Here is an 18651-nt window from a genome sequence, read left to right as displayed (position 1 = left end):
CTGGCGTGCTGAAGTCCATGGGATTGCAAAGAGTCAGACACGACTGAGCGACTGAACTGAACTGCACTGGAGGCCTACCTGTTAAAAAAAATAACCAACTCTGCAACTATGTACAAGGACAAGACATAATTGAAGATAAAGTACTTGTGAGATTGGTGTAAGTAAGGAATGAAGACAAATAAGGGAGGATTCCTCTGGATTAGTTTCGTCTTCCAATGTCTATTTCTGCAAGCCAAAAAATTCACATACAGATATAACAGTGTAAAAGCTGGATAAGACAACATGCAAAACATTTTTCAGCAACTATAATCATCATGAGAACTTTCCAACTTAGCAAAAACAACTACAACTGCAGTCAACTCTGGATATTCACATGTGAATTATTTAATTTGATTATTGCCCACAGCCCATTACTCCTACCAATTGTAGAAGGTTCACAACAGACTTTTCCTTAATGATATTTATTTATTTATTTTATTTCTAATGGCAAGCATGTTTGTAGAAGAAATTTCAGAAAATATACTTCATAATTAAGGAAGAAAATAAAAATAAAATTAATACACTATTACCAGTCTGACAAAAAAAATTTTTTTACCCTAAATCTGGTCAAGCCTCTAGATTCAGCTACCAATTTACAGGAAACACACAGAAGAGCACAGAGGAACGTGTTAAGCCACAGGGATGCAATCAGCAAAATACAATCTGTAGGACACTTTACAGGACAAACTGGTTTCTTGCCTCAAAACAAGGAGGAGGTGGAAAAGAACTGGGGTATAGAAGACACAAAATTGGCCAAGAACTGAACATTTTTAAAGCTAGATACATGGTGATACATAATATTATTCTGCCTCTTATATATATGTTCTCCAATTTTCCAAAGTAAAAAGCTTAAAAAATAAATAACTCATTATCCACACACATATCCCAAAATATCAAGAGAGATTATTCCCTTCAGTTAAAAAAATATTCACATATAAAATACTCCATGGGAAAAAAAAAAAAATACTCCATGGAAGGATACAGGGTACCTGGTTTAAAAACGTTCTCCTTCACTTAAAAATCCATAGATATGTTTTTCTTTATCACCAGAAAAGCACTCACAACTTGAGGATGATTAATTACATCATACACAGATACAATTAGTTTTTAAACCTTTCCCTAATTGAACTGAGATGCTTCCAATGTTTGATGTAATAAAACTCTGTATCACTGAGCATAAATCTGACCTTACTTATGATTACTTTAATTGGAAGTACTAGGTCAAAGGAGAAGGCAATGGCACCCCACTCCAGTACTCTTGCCTGGAAAATCCCATGGACGGAGGAGCCTGGTGGGCTGCCGTCTATGGGGTCACACAGAGTCGGACACGACTGAAGCGACTTAGCAGCAGCAGCAGCAGCAGCAGCAGCACTAGATCAAAAACCATTAACTATTTTAACAGCATTACAGAGATACAGTTTGCATACCATAAAATATACCTTGTAAACAGTCAAATTCAGTGTTTTTTGGTATCTCAGAGTTGCAACTATCATAATTATCTGATTTAGAACATTTTAATCACCCCCAAAAAAACCCCATGCCGGTTAGCAATCACTCCCAATTTCTCCCAAGCCCTTGAAAAGGTAGTAACTTTTTAAGTGTCTTAATACTGTTGCCTAGTTTCCAGAAAGGCTGTCAAATTCATATTCCTATCAACCATACATCAGATTTTCCATATTTTGCCCAGAATTAAATACTATCATTTTTAAAAACCTAATAAGCAGAAATTAGTAATTCACTGCCACTTATATTAGATTTTTTATTATTAATGAGTATAAATGTATATATCCATTGATTTATTATTGTTTGGGTTTTTTTGTCCTTTTATAAATTATCCACCCCCTTTATTAGAGGCTAAAATTCAATTAACTATCAGTCTAAATAAAATACTTATTAGAAAAACAATCTGGTGTCCAGAAAAATCATGAGAAATTCCAAAAAGAAACAATTTTTTGAGGTCAACAAAACCATGGATCCTCATCATTGGTATCGGTAAATTAGAGTCTGCTATAATCATAAACAAAAGAAAGATCACATGTCTATTTCAATCAAAGAAGATACTATTTCTGGGTTTCTTTGTTATTATAGAATAAGCTTCTCTCAGTGGCACTTCAGAACAAAGCAGCCCATCCTATAGGGACAGAAAGCCCATTATTGTACAGCACTTGCGGCTGTCTGGTTAATGAGCCAGTCACTGGTAAATTAGAAAGACAAAAAATTAACGTAACCTGTATCGTGTAGTGCTGGTTGCTGCCTGTACAAAACCAGAAATGAAACCAGCTAGCTGCAAACGACCCACCTTATGTTAATGGACACAAAGCACCCAACCTTAAAATCAGAACAGATAAAAACTTTTGGCAAAAAAAAAAGAAATAAAAAAAGAAGCCAAGGCAGCTCTGGGAATCCTCCCTGCTCAGGGAGACAGTGAAGGACTGGGAAGCCTGGCATGCTACAGTTCATGGGGTACCAAACAGTTGGACACGACTTAGCGACTGAGCAACAACAAGGCATCTCTGGGAGTCCTTCCTGCTACCAAATGCAAGAAGAACCCTCCAAAGACCATCATCAGAAACATCTGCTCAATAGATTCCATCTGAAATTTGATATACAGATTTTTTTTTCACAGAATAAATGCCTCTACTTAATAGGCCCTCCTTTCCATTTCCTATCTCTCACTACTATTTTTCCCCCCTCAAATTCTAACCTTTTAAATCAGCGTTACTGTATAATCACTTCTTGGGTCATTTTTTCACTTGGGGGTATTTTTCCTGGGGGGGAGGGCAGGGAGGGAATCACCTTTTTCCCATTGCGAAAACAAGAGATTTCCTAATACCCACTAAAATATAGTATGGTTAACTCAGACTTAGTGACTCTAAAAACAGATCCCAACAGAGATCTTATCAAAGAGAAAAAAAAGTTTGTGGACTGCTCTAAATCAATATTCCTAACCTCCTAGAATCACAGAATGTGAGACTGGAAAGGAGCTCAGCAGTCATCTGCCCCCTGCTCCCAGTCCCCTACCCCTGTGAACCATGTGCTTTTCATAGGAGGCAGTACAAGGGCTTAGAGTTTACACTCCTTTCCAGGGCTCCTTTATCCTTCCCTTATCTCCTAGGAATGAGTCCAACCAAAAAGTTATTAGAACCTGTTTTTTTCTTATCCTGTCAGGATAGATTCTTGCTGACTCAAGATATTCTTCCCCCAAATTACTCATTTACAGGTGCTGTTGAGGCTAACGAAAATACAGGCCTGATATTGATAAGGAAGGCCTGATATTTCTGTTGTTATACTAGAGAAAATAACATATAAGTGACAAGGAGCAATACAGGCTAAAGATCACAATCACTGTAATTTTTCTGGAACTGGAAAATAAGAAGGAAAGCCTTGAAATACTATAGGAGCGAGGCATCTCATCTATCCCTATCTTTTATGTTCTTTATTAAAATGTAAAAGGGCACATTCACGGGTACAGGAAAACCTCAACTGAGAAGATAGAACATTGAAAGTTAAGAGCTACCTACCTGAATTCTGATGATTTGTTTGTACTCCTATTCAGTCTTCTAATACCTCGAAATGTATAAAACACCTCAGTTAATGATGTATCATTATTCAAAACAAGTAAAGAAAAATAAAATGCTTCAGATTTGATTTCTCTCTGACCTGCACCGAAGACCCACCTGCATTTCCTAAATACCTTTTTAAATGAAATGAGAACAAAGCAATTACTCTTTGACATTCCTAAGCAAAATATCTACACCCATATTCAATTTGATGCTACTGGAATGTAGTCTGACTTTTATTTTGAACCTCAAATCACCTTCCACAGAAGCTCATTTCCTAAAACAAACCACCCTATGAACTCCAATGTTAAACAACCCTCACTTCTGGATCCTTACCACCATCAGTCAGTCATTTTGTAACCTTCACAGGTATGAGTCCTCTCAATAAATGGTACACCCAGTTCTTTCACTCTCAAGAGTCACACCCTCATCTTGTTACATCTCTCCCCCACCTACTTAGAGCCTGATGGGAATGTAACAACAGTAAATGCCTACTGGATACACAGCAGGCAAGCTACCAGGAAATGCCAGAGATAAAGACTAATGGGTGTCAATGCATTAAGAGACCCAGGAGAAAGGAGAAAGGGATCTGACATTCTAAACATTGCATATTAGTAAACTTAAGTAAATGCTATTGGGAACCAGCAAATTAAAGGTAACTGTAACATTTAAACACATGTATGAGCAGACTTCCACCCCACATTCTACCCAGAAAATCTCTCAGGCAAGGATCATGTGGAAGGTCCTCTCCTCAAAAATAACAACATATATGCTACTGATCTATGTGCATTAATAAACCCTTGCTTTATCAGAATTCATTTAAATGCTGCCAATGTTTTTATACATCAGTCACACTTTAATACAAACTGATTCATGATCAGCTCTTTCCTAATAATACAATCCCATTGTAGGCAAAGAAGTTTTGACTTAATGGTCTGGGGCTACGGTCTGGGATGTGGAGGTGAGAGGAAAAGAAGATAAGGTCATTTGGGGAAACGCTCCAGAATGAGGTGCTACAGTTAAAAGTTTCCTAACAGAGAGCCTGGGGGAGAGAAGGTACCTGGGGATCAAGGAAGAAGCACTACCAAAAATAAATGAAGAATCCTGAAGGAAAAGTTTATCAAGTTTGCTCAAGACTCTAGAAGCAACAAATATCAAGAGATTGCTGTGACACCTCTAACCCAAGTCTCCTTCAAACCGGGAGACGATTACTGTAATATATACCTCCGTAGTGTGTCTTCCTGTCAATGAACTTGGAATTATTTGTTTGCTCCAGCTCACTAAAAACGTTCTTTCAAAGGATAACAAATATTTTGGTTTTAAAACCAAGAATTTCAAGAGGAAAGATATTTCTAGCAAAAACAATTATGTTTTGGAAACACACACTTTGTTTTGTTTCAGGCTTATCCAGAACTGCTTTATTTTTCATTCAGCTGTAGAAACCCCCCCTACACTTGAGTTCCCTTGGAATCTGATCAGTAATACTTCCCTAGTTACGAATAAATTCAAACTCTGCTTGGCAGATCCTATGAAGACCTAAGTTCACTTCAGGAGATGACAACTCAGGGAAGCAGCAGTTCCATTTTCACACAGCATGACACAGACAGATTCTTTAAGCATATTTTTAGCCCTACTATCCCAGCTCAGAAAAACAAACACTATTAGACACCCTCAATTTCCTTGCATATAAACCGTGGCGAAGGATGCTCCTCTAATTCCTTGAAACACGGAGAAGTCGTCTTAAGTGGCTTTGAAATGAGTGAAATCCCACAATTACTATTTCATAACTGTCTTCAAAAGCTTGTGATTTTCTTTCAAGTTGCAGTTATGGAGGCTCTCACGGACTCTCAGACTTTGCAAACTTCCTGAGTGGGCAAAAGGATGTCTATCTAACATGCTAATTCAGGTCGTTTAAGCCTGTTTCCTTATTACACCTATGGATCCCTTTTCAAGATCTCACGCCTTACTCACCTACCCCAACAATAAGTACTAAGATCTCGAGACTGTTGAGCAGACAAGAGAAGGGAGGTGATGGCCTTAACGGGACACAGCTTCTCTTGGCTAAAATGAGGCGCCTTCGCTCACTGCGAGCGGCTCAAGATGTTACTAGAAGCTCCTGCTAGATGTGCGGGGCGAGGGTGCACGTAAAGCAGGGGAAACAACTGGAAGGCCCTAAGAACTGCGGTGCCAAAGCCTCAGGGGGGATAGAGTGGAAGGAGGTGAGACAAAATTAGGCAGGTATAGGTAGGAGCCAGTGCAGCGAAGAAAACAAAGGAGGCGAGAGAGAGAGCCTTAGAGAAACCTGACGAATTCGCGCCTCGGAGGGTTTCCGAGGATCCAGTTCTCTCACCAGAAAGCCGCGTTCAGCCCCAGGCACCACAGGGCGCTCCTGGCTGGCCGCTCCCACACCAGGGCTGCCTGCACTCGGCTCAGCAGAGGCTCGTAAGGCCCCAGCACCTCCACCAGGGCCCGGTGCGCCGCCTCAACCTGCTGGTCCCGCTCCCAGGAGCCTGACATAGGGCGGCGACCCTTGAAAGTCTGACCGGAGGCTGGGCCTGGGGCCTCGGCCACCCCCTCTGCCTCCGCCATCTCCCCCCTGCAGCCACAACATCCGGGGCCACGGCCCGACAGTCACAATAATATCAACTGCGCAGATGCGCGAAACGACGAGGGAGGCCACATCCCTCCACAGCGCGCCTGCGCGAACGCTCTTGGTCGCGTACATCCCAGGACGAAGAACACTGCGTCAAAATTACGTCCCCGACGCCCGTCAGGAGCTGCGCACGCGCAGTCTGCAGGGCTGAAGCCGAACGAGTAAGGAAGTGCCCTCGCCAGAACTCAGTTTTCATTGGAACAGAGGGAGTTTGGGGGCGGGGCGAGCTTTGGCGTATGCGCAGTGCGACGGGCTAGCGAGCGGCGGCTTTGCTGGCGGGAGCGGCAGCATTTCTGTGGCGAGAGCGGTAGCTTTGCCGTAGAAAGCGGCTGCAACGCAGCTGCCAGAGGAGAGATGCCGAGGGAGATCATCACCCTACAGTTGGGCCAGTGCGGCAATCAGAGTGAGCGAACTTCCGGCCCCTCCACTAGCCAGGGTTTCTTAGGTTCTACGGGATCTCACTGTGGGATCCTGAACTCCATCTGCCCTTCCCAGAATCGTAGTTCTCCGAAAGGTGGGACATGCCTGACCCAGTATCCAGTTGCTCAACCCCAAGGGGCCCTCCTCTGCCCAGTCGCTGATATAGTGCCCTTTCCTCTGACACGAAAGACTCCCGAAGCTTGACTTCCTATCCCTGGACCCAGGCATTGAGTCCCCCAGCTCCTAGTTGGAACCTGCCCAGACCCAGATATCCTCTTTCTTCCCGCCCCCGTCCCTCCCGTCAGTTGGGTTCGAGTTCTGGAAACAGCTGTGCGCCGAGCATGGTATCAGTCCCGAGGGCATCGTGGAGGAGTTCGCCACCGAGGGCACTGATCGCAAGGACGTCTTTTTCTACCAGGTGCCGCCAGCGACTTAGCCAGGGCCGGTAGTGGCCCAGGGGTTCTGAAGGGAAGGGCAGTGGCTTGGTACTGGGAATCCCACTGGGCAGAGGAGCCAGGGAGGCTGGCTTGAAGAGGGAGGGAGGCAGGAACCAGGGTTGGGAGGGCTGGAGGACTGGGCAGGCCCGAGCTGATTGGGCTCCTCCTAAACTCCCCTTTACAGGCAGACGATGAGCACTACATCCCGAGGGCAGTGCTGCTGGACCTGGAGCCCAGGGTGATCCACTCCATCCTCAACTCCCCCTATGCCAAGCTCTACAATCCAGAGAACATCTACCTGTCGGAGCATGGAGGAGGAGCTGGCAACAACTGGGCCAGCGGATTCTCCCAGGTCATTTGCTGTTCCCTGGCAGAAGAACTCCACTCCTGCATGGGGACTGGCCCTATGACTTCCTAAAGAGAAGATAAACCAGATGGAGACTATATGAGTGGAGAGGGAGATGTGACTGAGGGGGTTCTGAGCGAACTATGTAATAGTCATAAGACACTGCACTCGGCTCATGCCGGATGCCAGGCCATTGTTAGTGTTTTACATAAATTAACTTACCCAGACCTTCCAACAATCCTAGAGGTAGGTACTACAGGTCCACAGTCTCTGTAGGTTTCCAGAATCCAGAAAACTCTGAAACTAAAAGAGGATTTATAACTACTCATTTAGCATCAAAACCGAATCTCAATATAGATAAGCTAGTTTATAGTTTCTGTTCAACTTACTTCCACTTCTCATTCCTTTCACTACAGAAATATTAATGTATTTGGTTAGCACCCCTCAGACCCCTGCCCCACTGGTGTTCTACTTAGCTTGTGTTATACACACCATATAGCCCTCCTAGAATCTGAAATATCTGAACTCTGAAACATAATGCCCCAAGAATTTTAGATAAGGGACTGTGGACCTGTATTAGTGCCTTCATTGTACAGATGAGGAAACTGAGGTATAGAGAGATGAAGTAGCATGCCCAGAGTCACCCGACTAACTAGACCTAGAGCTAATATAGGCAGTCAGGCAGTCTGGATGTAGAGACCCTGCTCATAACCACCAGGCTGCACTACCTTTCAGTGCAAACAAAAAGCAGGACCACTGTGTTCTGAAAAGGACTTTTAGGTACTATAAGGAGAATGGAGGGTGGCTATTCTGAGGCCAAAGTCCTTGTCCCCTAGTCCTGCCCCACTCTGATGCCCCCCATGTCTGTACAGGGAGAGAAGATTCACGAGGACATTTTTGACATAATAGACCGGGAGGCAGATGGCAGCGACAGCCTAGAGGTGAGCATCTCCGGAATGCCAGTGGGGGGCCAGCAGGGACAGCTCGGCAGCACCCTTTAGAAGCCATCTGTTAGGTGTGGGACCCTCCCTGTGCAACCTTTGCACTGCACAGAAGCCACAGGGCCTCGTTGGAAGTAATGAAGAGTCTACTAATCTGTGTGTGGGGGGTTGGGGGAAGGAAGTGGAGGAGAGGTCCTGGGAAGATAGGAGTCCAAGAAGTTATGAGATGGGTAAAATTGGAAATCCTGCCACTTGAAACCTAGATACTGACCGCCCCTTCCCCATGCAGGGCTTCGTGCTGTGTCACTCCATCGCTGGGGGAACAGGCTCTGGCCTGGGCTCCTACCTCTTAGAACGGCTCAACGACAGGTAAGTCTGTTTTGAAGGGCAGTGAGGATTTGGTTTCCCAGGTGACTGGGAGGCCCTCCAGATAAAACCTTCCCATTCACTGGAGCAGGAAAGGGCTCTTCATTCCCTGCTGTATTGAGAAAGGAAAAGTACAATGATCAGGAACCCAATCACACTCCTAGTGGTTGGAACCAGAGTCTAGAATCCCGATCTTTGATGAAGATTCAGGGAGTAAGCCTGATTCAGAGTTAGAACTCTAGGTCCTAAGATGTCTCTCTGCCCTTCCCCCCTTTTGGGTTACAGACTGCCAAAAGTCAAGTCTCCCTTCTCTGCTGTCCTGTGACCCGAACCCCAATTTCCCCATCCTGACAGTCATTAGAAACCCCAAGTTTACCAAGCCTCCAGTCTGTTGCCCTTGACCATCCTTTCTCAAACACCACTAGGTACCCCAAGAAGCTGGTGCAGACATACTCAGTGTTTCCCAACCAGGATGAGATGAGCGATGTGGTGGTCCAGCCCTACAACTCACTGCTCACGCTCAAGAGGCTGACCCAGAACGCCGACTGTGTGGTAAGTCCGGGAGTCTCCCTGACTCCAGTCCCAACCCCCGTCTATTTCATCCTTTTCATGCATTTTTAAAAGTCCCATTTTGAACCTTCCTGTGCCCCAGTCTTGTTCAAGTCTCTTTTGGATGGGTCTTTCTGGCCATGAAGCACCAGGGAAATGAAGCGTCATAGCCCAGACTCAGGCAGAGCTCCTGTACTTTCTGTCCTCCTAAATCTGACACCCTCTTCTGTCCCCTCAGGTGGTGCTGGACAACACTGCCCTGAACCGGATCGCCACAGACCGCCTGCACATCCAGAATCCCTCATTCTCCCAGATCAACCAGCTGGTGAGCCCCCTGCTCCTGGACTCCCTCCTTCCCAAAGCACCATCTAGGGAAGGGAGGCCCCCAGGACAAGGCCCATGACCCGGCACCCTGTCCCCAGGTATCCACCATCATGTCAGCCAGCACCACCACCCTGCGCTACCCCGGCTACATGAACAACGACCTCATCGGCCTCATCGCCTCGCTTATTCCCACGCCACGGCTCCACTTCCTCATGACTGGTTACACCCCCCTCACCACGGACCAGTCGGTAAGAGCAGCCCTCAGGCCCAGCAGGCCCTGACCAGCCTTTCCCTTCTCTCTGCTGCACCCAGAGGCCCTGCTTCCTGGCTGACTTGCTCTCCTCTCCCCCTGCCTGTGGTGCCCTGCAGGGCCCAGGCTATATGGAGTCTGCTGATGCTTCTGCACAAGGCATGAATTAGCTGAGCTCGGGGGACTGAGATCTCTGATCCCTCAGTGAGGACCTGAATCTAAGGACACTCCCCAGAGAGACCAGGCTCCCCCGCGTCTGATGGGGCTGTGCGTCGCCTCGTGCTTTCTGTCCATGCGTCTCTCAACTGTGCCCTGAGTGCTGGGCTGCCCTGTGGCCACTCTCCCCTCAGGTGGCCAGCGTGAGAAAGACCACGGTCCTGGATGTCATGAGGCGACTGCTGCAGCCCAAGAACGTGATGGTGTCCACAGGCCGGGATCGCCAGACCAACCACTGCTACATCGCCATCCTCAACATCATCCAGGGGGAGGTGGACCCCACCCAGGTAGGTGAAGCCCCTTTGTCCTACCCCCGGAGCCCATAGGGGTAGAGGAGAGGCTACCACCACCATTCCTGTGCCCACCCCAGGTCCACAAGAGCCTGCAGAGGATCCGGGAACGGAAGCTGGCCAACTTCATCCCCTGGGGCCCCGCCAGCATCCAGGTGGCCTTGTCCAGGAAGTCGCCCTACCTGCCTTCTGCCCACAGGGTCAGTGGGCTCATGATGGCCAACCACACCAGCATCTCCTCGGTGAGCCCCATAGTCATCTTCCTGGTGGTGCCTCATCTCTCTACAACCCTGCTGCCCTGCTTCTGGCTTTTTTTTTACTGTGGGGATACCCCAGCCTTGGTTCCCTGGCTCTCTGAGTCACATGGTTCCTTGAAGTTCTCCGTGACCCCTCTCCACTCTAAGTCCTTTTTGTACACCCTTAGCTCTTCGAGCGGACCTGTCGCCAGTACGACAAGCTGCGGAAGCGGGAGGCCTTCCTAGAGCAGTTTCGCAAGGAGGACATCTTCAAGGAGAACTTTGACGAGCTGGATACATCCAGGGAGATTGTGCAGCAGCTCATCGATGAGTACCACGCAGCCACAAGGCCAGACTACATCTCCTGGGGCACCCAGGAGCAGTGAGTCCTCTGGACAGGGACCCTCATCTGCCTTACTGGTTGGCCCAGGCCCCGCCTGACTGACCACCCCTCAGAGCACAGATCAGGGACCTCGCACCTCTTTCTTATCAACACACTTACCCGTACTCTCTGTTGACCTGAGGACACATGTAATCTCCTTGTGAGACTGTTTATGTTTAATAAACCACTGGATATAAATCAAGTCACTGGACTGTTTGAAGGCTTGGGGAACTGGAAGAGGGGGTGCCTGTTCTTTCTCCATCATTCTGATGGGGTCTTCCTCTACTTCCTACACCTTCAACTCTAAGCAAATGGCCTCCCCTAGCTTTTCCTTCCCCTGCTTAGTATTGGAGAACATGGGTGGGCTGACTCACCTGAGACATTCCTTTTTAGGGCAAACAGGCCCTAAAAACACACACTGCCTTGCTCTCCTGACACTCTGTATCCCAGTTCCTCCCACCCTCCACCTCCCCATATGGTGACCATTCGCCAGTTTCACATTCCCACATCTGAATGTCCCATTGGTCATCACAGCAGCAGGCCTGTGGCCACCACCCCCACCACCAAGCCCTGGACAAGCAGTAGAGTCAGCCCAAATGCCTTTAATCTTGCAGGCAGGGTAGTGACAGAAAGCCAGTCCTGGAATGCCCTGGTCAGGCAGGTGGAGTCTAGGATGATCAAATCAGGAGACCAAATCCAAAGCCTGGACTATAAGCAGTGCCAAAAGTGGACCCATATCTAAGGTGCCAAAATTCAGTTATTTCAAAGGCTAAAGTCGCCTTTTTAATTAATTAATTTGCTGTGCATTAATTAATTTGCTGTGGATCTTTAGTTGCAGCATGCAAACTCTTATTTGAGGTAGGTGGGATCTAGTTCCCTGACCAGGGATTGAACCCAGGTTCCCTGCATTGGGAGCATGGAGTCTTAGCACTGGACAACAAGGGAAGTCCCAGAGCCTTCTACTTCTGGTACAAGATTGCAGGGAAGTAGTTAATACACAGTGGCCTAAGGCTTCAGGATCAAAAGAACAAAGCAGGTTGTCCGTAGACTGGTGGATTGTCAGGGCCCCTCTTAGGCCCTCATACCCCCCAAAGCTGAGGGTTGTAGTAACTTTTACATGCATGTGGACCCTGTGCCAGGTGCTCTGCGTTATTTTGTTTAATCCTCAGGACAGTCCTATGAAGTAGTAAATGTTATTAACCCCATTTTGTAAATGAGGAAACAGGCTGAGTGATTAATTTACCCAGTCACCCAGCTGGTGAAGAATAGAGTTAGAGTCAAACCCTGGTTTGACTGCCTGGCATAGGTGTTCCTAACCACTGCACATTCTGCTTTTTGTGATACCTTCCTGGGCTGGTGTAGAAGAGTCCCATTTCTGGGGTCTTGGAGCTGTAGGATGGGTCCATGGTTGTCACAGGATGTGGGGACCTTGAACACCTGTGCATATTGGGCAGGTGGAGTCCAGGGAGGGAGGGGGTGTCGGCCTCAGCAGGCAGCAGGTAAACCCACCAAGCGTCCCTATCACCCCGGTCAGGGCAGTCTTCTTGCCTCACCACCCAGATGTCTGGGGTCAAACCTAGAGAACCAGGCCCTGTGGATGGGAAGGATGGTACTGGCAGGGCTCAGCAAGCAGATGAAGCACCAGCCCAAGAAAGTCCCTCCAGCTCTCCATGAAGGCTGAAGAGTCCCCTTCACTTTGGGTGAACTAGGACTTTTTCCCTCTTGCTCCCTGTTAGCCTGGGGACACACTTTTCCTTCCATGAACCACTGTATCTTTCATAAAGCTCTGGACGTAAACAAAGCGAGCAACACACAGGGCAGACCTTCATGAACAAAGGGGACGCTTACAGGACTGATGGGCTGAGAATGCGCAGTCACAAGCCAGGCCCTGGGCTGCCTGAGGGTGGCAGGGAGGCTGGTCACATCAAAGCCTGTCACCACCATGGTCAAAGCATGAGCCTGTCTCTTTTGGTTGCCAGGGTCTGTAGGTGGTAGACTCAGGAGAGCCAGCCTTGTTGTCAGCCAGCTGCCTGTTCATCCAGGAGGGAAGAAGATGACTTCAGGAAAAACCAATGGGCACCGGGTCCCTTCTCAGCTCTACCTCTGACGCCTGCACCCTGGATACCTTGTGTTGCTCCCGCCCTTGCCACTGACGACCTGCCTTTCATCTCCTGGGGCATCTGCAAGACTGGCTAGTGCTGAATAGGGGATCATGAGCTAGCTGGCAGATGTGGTGAGGCTGCTGTATGTGAAGAGCCAGCTGGCCCCCCTCCAGGCCACAACCATCCCAGAACCCTCCTTTGCAAGCCTAGTTAAACAGTATGGAGCCCAGAAGGGAAGGAATACCTAGGGAATCTGGAGTCAAAGTTGTATGTGGATATTACTAGCTACCGACCCAGAGGAGTGAATACCCTCCTCAGGAGGGGGAACTGGACTTAGCAAAGATGCCTCCTTTTTCTGACTGCTGAGTGTCTCAGCGCAGACTAACACCTCAATGCCAGCTTCAGAGCTGGGCCCCTCCCCCAAGGCTATTTCCAGATCACCCATCACCCCACACCAGCCCAACCCCTCCCTGTTCTTGGCCAGCAGCAAACCCCAAAGTGTGTCAACCAGAGGGCAGCGAGGAGGCCAGGTGGAAAGGGAGGGAGGCCTCTGGGATCAGGGCAGCAGGTGGTGCTGGTGAGAAAAATCCCTGTGGTCTGAGAGCCTGCCAGCCACAGAAGTGACTGTCCCTGATGAGCGACAGGACTGTTTCGGAGGAGCTGGAGCGAGCAGAATGCTCAAGCCTGGAACAGGAACCACTTCTGGACTAAACAGATGAGAGAAATGAACAATTTATTTTATTTCAGCATTTATGTTTTGGCTGTGCTGGGTCTTCGTTGCTGTGTGCAGGCTTTCTCTAGCTGCAGTGAGCAGAGACTACTCTAGTTTCAGCAAGAGGGCTTCTTGTGGTGGCTTCTCCTGTGCTTCTCCTAGAGCACAGGCTCTAGGGCTTCAGTCGTTGCAACACAAGGGTTTAGTTGCTCTGCGGCATGTGGAATTTTCCCAGACCAGGGATTGAACCTGTGTCCCCTGTATTGGCAGGCGGATTCTTAACAACTGAACCATCAGGGAAGTTCAAAGATGAGCCACTTAAAGGTAATTTTTCTAGAACACTTCAGTGTGATGTGACCACGGGGACCTTTATATGTACCTGAGACAGAGATCTAGCAATAGGAAGCACTTTAAAAACAGACTGAGGGACTTCCCTCGTGGTCCAGTGGTGAAGAATTGCCTTCCAGTGCAGGGGATGCATCAGGTTCAATCCCTGGTCAGGGAATTAAGATCCCACATGCCTTGGGGCAAATGAGCCCACATGCACTGCAACTAGAGAGAAGTCCACGGGCCACAACTAAGAGCCTGTGTGCTGCAATAAAGACCCAGCACAGCCAAAAAAAATAAATACATTCCTTAAAAAATAAAAATAGAGTGAAACTTTGAGATTGTAATTTCCAAAAATGTGTTGAGATGAAACCAGGAGGTGATGAACTCAAGGATGGGCAGGTGAGGAGAGCTGCTGCACAGAGTTGGTGAGTTAGTCTAGCAAGCCTTATTTGTGGTCTCTACCAGACACAGGTATTCTAGAAATCCCTGGAAATGGGCACTCTGCCCTAGAGAGTCAGTTAAAATCCAACACAAAGGGCTTCCCCAGTGGCTCAGTGGTAAAGAACCTGCCTGTAATGCAGATTCGGGTTCAATCCCTGGGTCAGGAAGATCCCCGGAGAAGGAAATGGCAACCCACTCCAGTATTCTTTCTTTCCCAGGAAATCCCATGGACAGAGGAGCCTGGTGGGCTATAGTCCATGGGGTTGCAAAAGAGTCGGACAGGATTGAGTAACTAAAATCCAACATACAATCCTCCCTCCAGTAATGCCCACGCCCCACCACCACCACGACCACTCTCCAATCCCTCTTGAGGATCTGAAGCAGGTAAGGGGATGCCCTAGAAAAGTCACAAGAGCATTTAAATTGACACGCTGATTTATTAATACATCATGTGTAAGTTTAAATTACATATGGCCTGACCACTACAGTGTGAAATGATAAAATGTTCTTGCAAAGCTGCAGGCTCTGTCAATCAAGGTCTAATACTTCTGTGAGACCCTACTGGAAACACCATCTACGTATCTGTGGCACTGCTGTAGAGGTAACCTTGGTCGTGGAATCCAGAAGTAGGTAGTTCTCACTAAGCTTCAATCCTCAAATCCAGTGGCACTGAATTATTAATAGGGTGACCAATTCATCCTGGTTTTAGCACTGAAAGTCTTGAGTCCCAGGAACCCCCCTCAGATTCAGTTTTAAAACTAAAATTTCCACATTTCCTCATTCCTGGGAAAACCAGGACAGCTGGTAATCCTAAATTTAAGAACACCATAGAGAATGATTGGAAAATCTCAAGGCAGTATATGTGAGTGATCAGGGCTGAGTTCAGGCCTAGTAGACATTTGTTCATAATTGAGCAAGCATTTATTAAAAATAGAGACTGGGCTTCTCTGGTGGCCCAGTGGTTAAGAATCTGCCTTGCAATGTAGGGCACACCACTTTGATCCCTGGTCCAGGAAGATCCCACATAACATGGGGTACCAAGCCTGCGTGCCATGACTACTGAGCTCTGCAACAAGAGAGGCTACTGCAGTGAGAAGCCTGTACATTGCAACTAGAGAGGAGCCCCCGTTCACTGAAACTAGAGAAAGGCCTCCTGCAGCAACGAGGATCCAGTGCAGCAAAAAATAAATAAATAAATGTATTTTTTTAAAAATACAGACCAAGTTGCCCATTAAACTTCACAATGGACCCTACCTGAGGGGGTTTCCAATTTTATCAGGAGAGAAAGAAAGTGAAAGTGAAGTCTCTCAGTCGTGTCCGACTCTGTGACCCCATGGACTGTAGCCTACCAGGATTCTCTGTCCATGGGATTTTCCAGGCAAGAGTACCAGAGTGGTTTGCCATTTCCTTCTCTGGGGATCTTCCTGACCCAGGGATCGAACCCGGGTCTCCCACATTGCAGGCAGACGCTCTACCCTCTAAGCCACCAGGGAAGCTCTTATCAGGAGTGGGTAATATATAATGTGATTTTATTACATATTCATAAAATATTAATAATATAATTTTTGTATGTCATCATGTATTTTAATTAACTAACTGTCTCAAATGTAAGTTGTTAATTTTAAGTGCTGAATGTAAAATGGCACTATTCTGGGCTTCTCTGGTAGCTAAGCTGGTAAAGAATCTGCCTGCAATGCAGGACACCCCACTTTGATTCCTCGGTCAGGAAGTTCCCCTGGAGAAGGGATAGGCTGCCCACTCCAGTATTCTTAGGCTTCCCTGGTGGCTCAGATGGTAAAGAATCTGCCTGCAATGCAGGAGACCTGGGTTCAATCGCTGGGTTGGGAAGATCCCCTGGAGGAGGGCATGACAGCCCACTCCAGTATTCTTCCCTGGAGAATCCCCATGGACAGAAGAGCCTGGCGGGCTACCAGTCCATGGGGTCACAAAGAGCTGGACACAACTGAGCGACTGAGCACACACACACACAAGCACTATTTTAAGCACTTTAAATTTATGAGCTCATGTAATTTTGACAACCATATAGATAGATATTAGCCCAATTTTACAAACAAGGAAACTGAAGCTCAGAAGAAAGTGAAGCTCTGGATCATATGGCTAGTAAGTGGTTTTTCTGTACTTGGAAAGAAAAGACAGATGTGATAAATGTCAAATATATGATGGGCTGTCAATGGCAAGAGGGAGGGTCTCATTCTGTGACACTCCAGGGAGAAGAGTAAGGACCCATGGAGGGAACCACAGAGGGGCAGGACCCAGCTTCACGGCAGGGGGACTTCTCCATGATCAACACTACCCTTGAGTGGAGTAAGTGGACACGTGGACCGTGAGTTCCCCTGCAGTGAACTCAGTCAAATAGATTCTGCAGGATGACTTGCCTGGAATGGATGGATGCCAGCAGATGGATGAGGTGACCTTAAATCCACCTTCCAGCCTTAAGGACTGTTAGGAATTTCTTAAAAGTCATTTTCTTTTATAATAATGTTTATTCATTTTTATTTTTAAAATATATTTATTTGTTCTGGGTCTTCATTGTGGCATGTGGGATCTAGGTCCCTAACCAACGATCCAACCCAGGCCCCCTGCACTGGGAGCGCAGAGTCTTAGCCCCTGGACTCCAGCTTATTTATTTTTTAAAAAACAAATCTATTAGGGGCATACCATGTCCCCGAATCCTTTCCAGGAACTGGGGATACCTAGATGAATAAACTAAGGTGCTTAGAATCTCAAAAAATTCACAGCCCGAGACATCTACACAGAAGTGACAGTCTAGATGGTAAGCAAATGTCAGCAGGACCACTACAGTGTATGCTCAGTAAATATCTGTTGAATATCTGCAAGAAGGAGAGGCTGTGGGGGGTCAGTGTGGGAGTCCCACAGAGGAACAGTTGTTGACAGGGTCTTGAATTCTGAGGAAAAGCTTCCCAAGTGGAGATGTAGGAGAGGGTAGGAGGGCTGGCATGTGCAAAGGCGCAGTCTGGGCAGGGGAGTGAGGTGTAGCTCACTCTCCTCTGAAGCTCAGCCATTCCTGCCCCATCAGTAGTTTTGAGGGGACACTTGCAACAGGCAAATGAGGCCACCAGGGCTCACCTAGGACTGCACATATGGCATGGCTTGTGTGCTCAGTCCAACTCTCTGCGAACCCATGGACTGTAGCCCACCAGGCTCCTCTGTCCTTGGAATTCTCCAGTCAAGAATATTGGAGTGGGTAGCCATTTCCTTCTCTAGGGGATCTTCCCAATCAAGGGATTGAACCCATGTCTCCTGCTTGGCAGGTGGATTATTTACCACTGAACCACTTTTAGCTTCAGAAGCCCCATTTAAGGCTGAGGGGATACCAGACAGAGAAAGGAGGCTGTGGCCCAACCCAGGTATGATAGTAGGCTTCACAGAGAGAAATCAGCCGGGGTCTTTTATGCAAAGGGAACAGTTAAGGCACTGACGTCCACAGGGAAAATCATGGTAAGCACCGGGAAGAACACCTGGGAGAAGAGGGAGGCCCAAAAACAGGACTGTGGGTTTGGAAGCTTCGAAGACTCAGAGGTGCATCTGGGGAAGCAATTGGAGACCAGGTTAGGGAGATATTCCAAGACCAGGCCAGTCATGTAGGGCCTTTTATGCCATGTAGAGTTCGGACTTTATTCTCAGAGCAAAGAGGAAACCCTGAAGGCCAGCTGGGAAGCTTCAGCCACCAGCCTGCCCTTTCTAGACTTTCCCCCCCAAATGACCCCCACCCCCACCTCCTGCTTTCTTTTTTTTCCCCATTATTACTTATTACAGGATGTTGCATATAGTTCCCTCTGCTATACAATAGGACAAAGGTTAACTATTTTATATATAGTAGTTTGTATCTGTCAATCCCAAACTCTTAATTTACCCCCTTTCCTCTTGGGTAACCATGAGTTTGTCTTCTAAGTCTATGGGTCTGCCTCTGTTTCATGTATAAGTTCATTTGTGTAGTATGTTATTTTTTAATATTATTTATTTTGGGTTGTGCTGGGTCTTCACTGCTGCATGGGCTTTTCTCTAGTAGAGGAGT

The 18651-nt window shown here is 47.3% G+C and overlaps 2 protein-coding genes across 8 annotated transcripts in view; one reads left to right on the top strand and one right to left on the bottom strand.

Moving 5' to 3' along the window:
* The window catches only part of RETREG3 (reticulophagy regulator family member 3), a 64127-nt gene that overhangs the window by 13754 nt on the left and 31722 nt on the right, over nucleotides 1–18651 (bottom strand). Inside the window, exons 1-3 of one of the 7 annotated variants that reach the window (XM_086357604.1) lie at nucleotides 5950–6243; nucleotides 3561–3606; nucleotides 1302–1410 (exon numbers count right to left, since the gene is read on the bottom strand). The exons of 1 other annotated variant lie outside the window; for it this stretch is intronic. In XM_086357604.1, the coding sequence (XP_086213730.1) occupies nucleotides 1302–1315 (14 nt within the window). In that variant the 5' untranslated portion in view covers nucleotides 1316–1410; nucleotides 3561–3606; nucleotides 5950–6243. Of the gene's footprint in view, nucleotides 1–1301; nucleotides 1411–3560; nucleotides 3607–5949; nucleotides 6244–7677; nucleotides 8332–18651 lie in introns of those variants that run through there. 5 more of the 7 variants (XM_086357605.1, XM_086357606.1, XM_086357607.1 and 2 more) reach the window with 5 other exon arrangements.
* On the top strand, nucleotides 6503–11211 carry LOC147351571 (tubulin gamma-1 chain). Its single transcript, XM_086357611.1, has 11 exons — nucleotides 6503–6655; nucleotides 6978–7090; nucleotides 7294–7461; nucleotides 8328–8396; nucleotides 8686–8765; nucleotides 9188–9314; nucleotides 9550–9636; nucleotides 9734–9883; nucleotides 10236–10388; nucleotides 10472–10633; nucleotides 10816–11211. The coding sequence occupies exons 1-11, from the start codon at nucleotides 6607–6609 to the stop codon at nucleotides 11011–11013; spliced, it is 1356 nt and encodes a 451-aa protein (XP_086213737.1). The 5' UTR covers nucleotides 6503–6606; the 3' UTR covers nucleotides 11014–11211.

Source organism: Bos grunniens, chromosome 19, assembly GCF_055505025.1.
Source record: "Bos grunniens cultivar Pamir isolate PY7600 chromosome 19, Bosgru_T2T1.0, whole genome shotgun sequence".
NCBI classification, from domain to species: Eukaryota; Metazoa; Chordata; class Mammalia; order Artiodactyla; family Bovidae; genus Bos; species Bos grunniens.
This window is presented reverse-complemented; position numbering and strand designations above follow the sequence as displayed.

What these genes read in the sequence shown, in the direction of transcription:
- LOC147351571 (XM_086357611.1), top strand. Translation starts at nt 6,607, where the DNA reads ATGCCGAGGGAGATCATCACCCTACAGTTGGGCCAGTGCGGCAATCAG. An exon ending in GGGCCAGCGGATTCTCCCAG is followed by an intron (nt 7,462 to 8,327) that starts GTCATTTGCTGT and finishes ATGTCTGTACAG; the next exon opens with GGAGAGAAGATTCACGAGGA. An exon ending in CCCAGAACGCCGACTGTGTG is followed by an intron (nt 9,315 to 9,549) that starts GTAAGTCCGGGA and finishes CTGTCCCCTCAG; the next exon opens with GTGGTGCTGGACAACACTGC.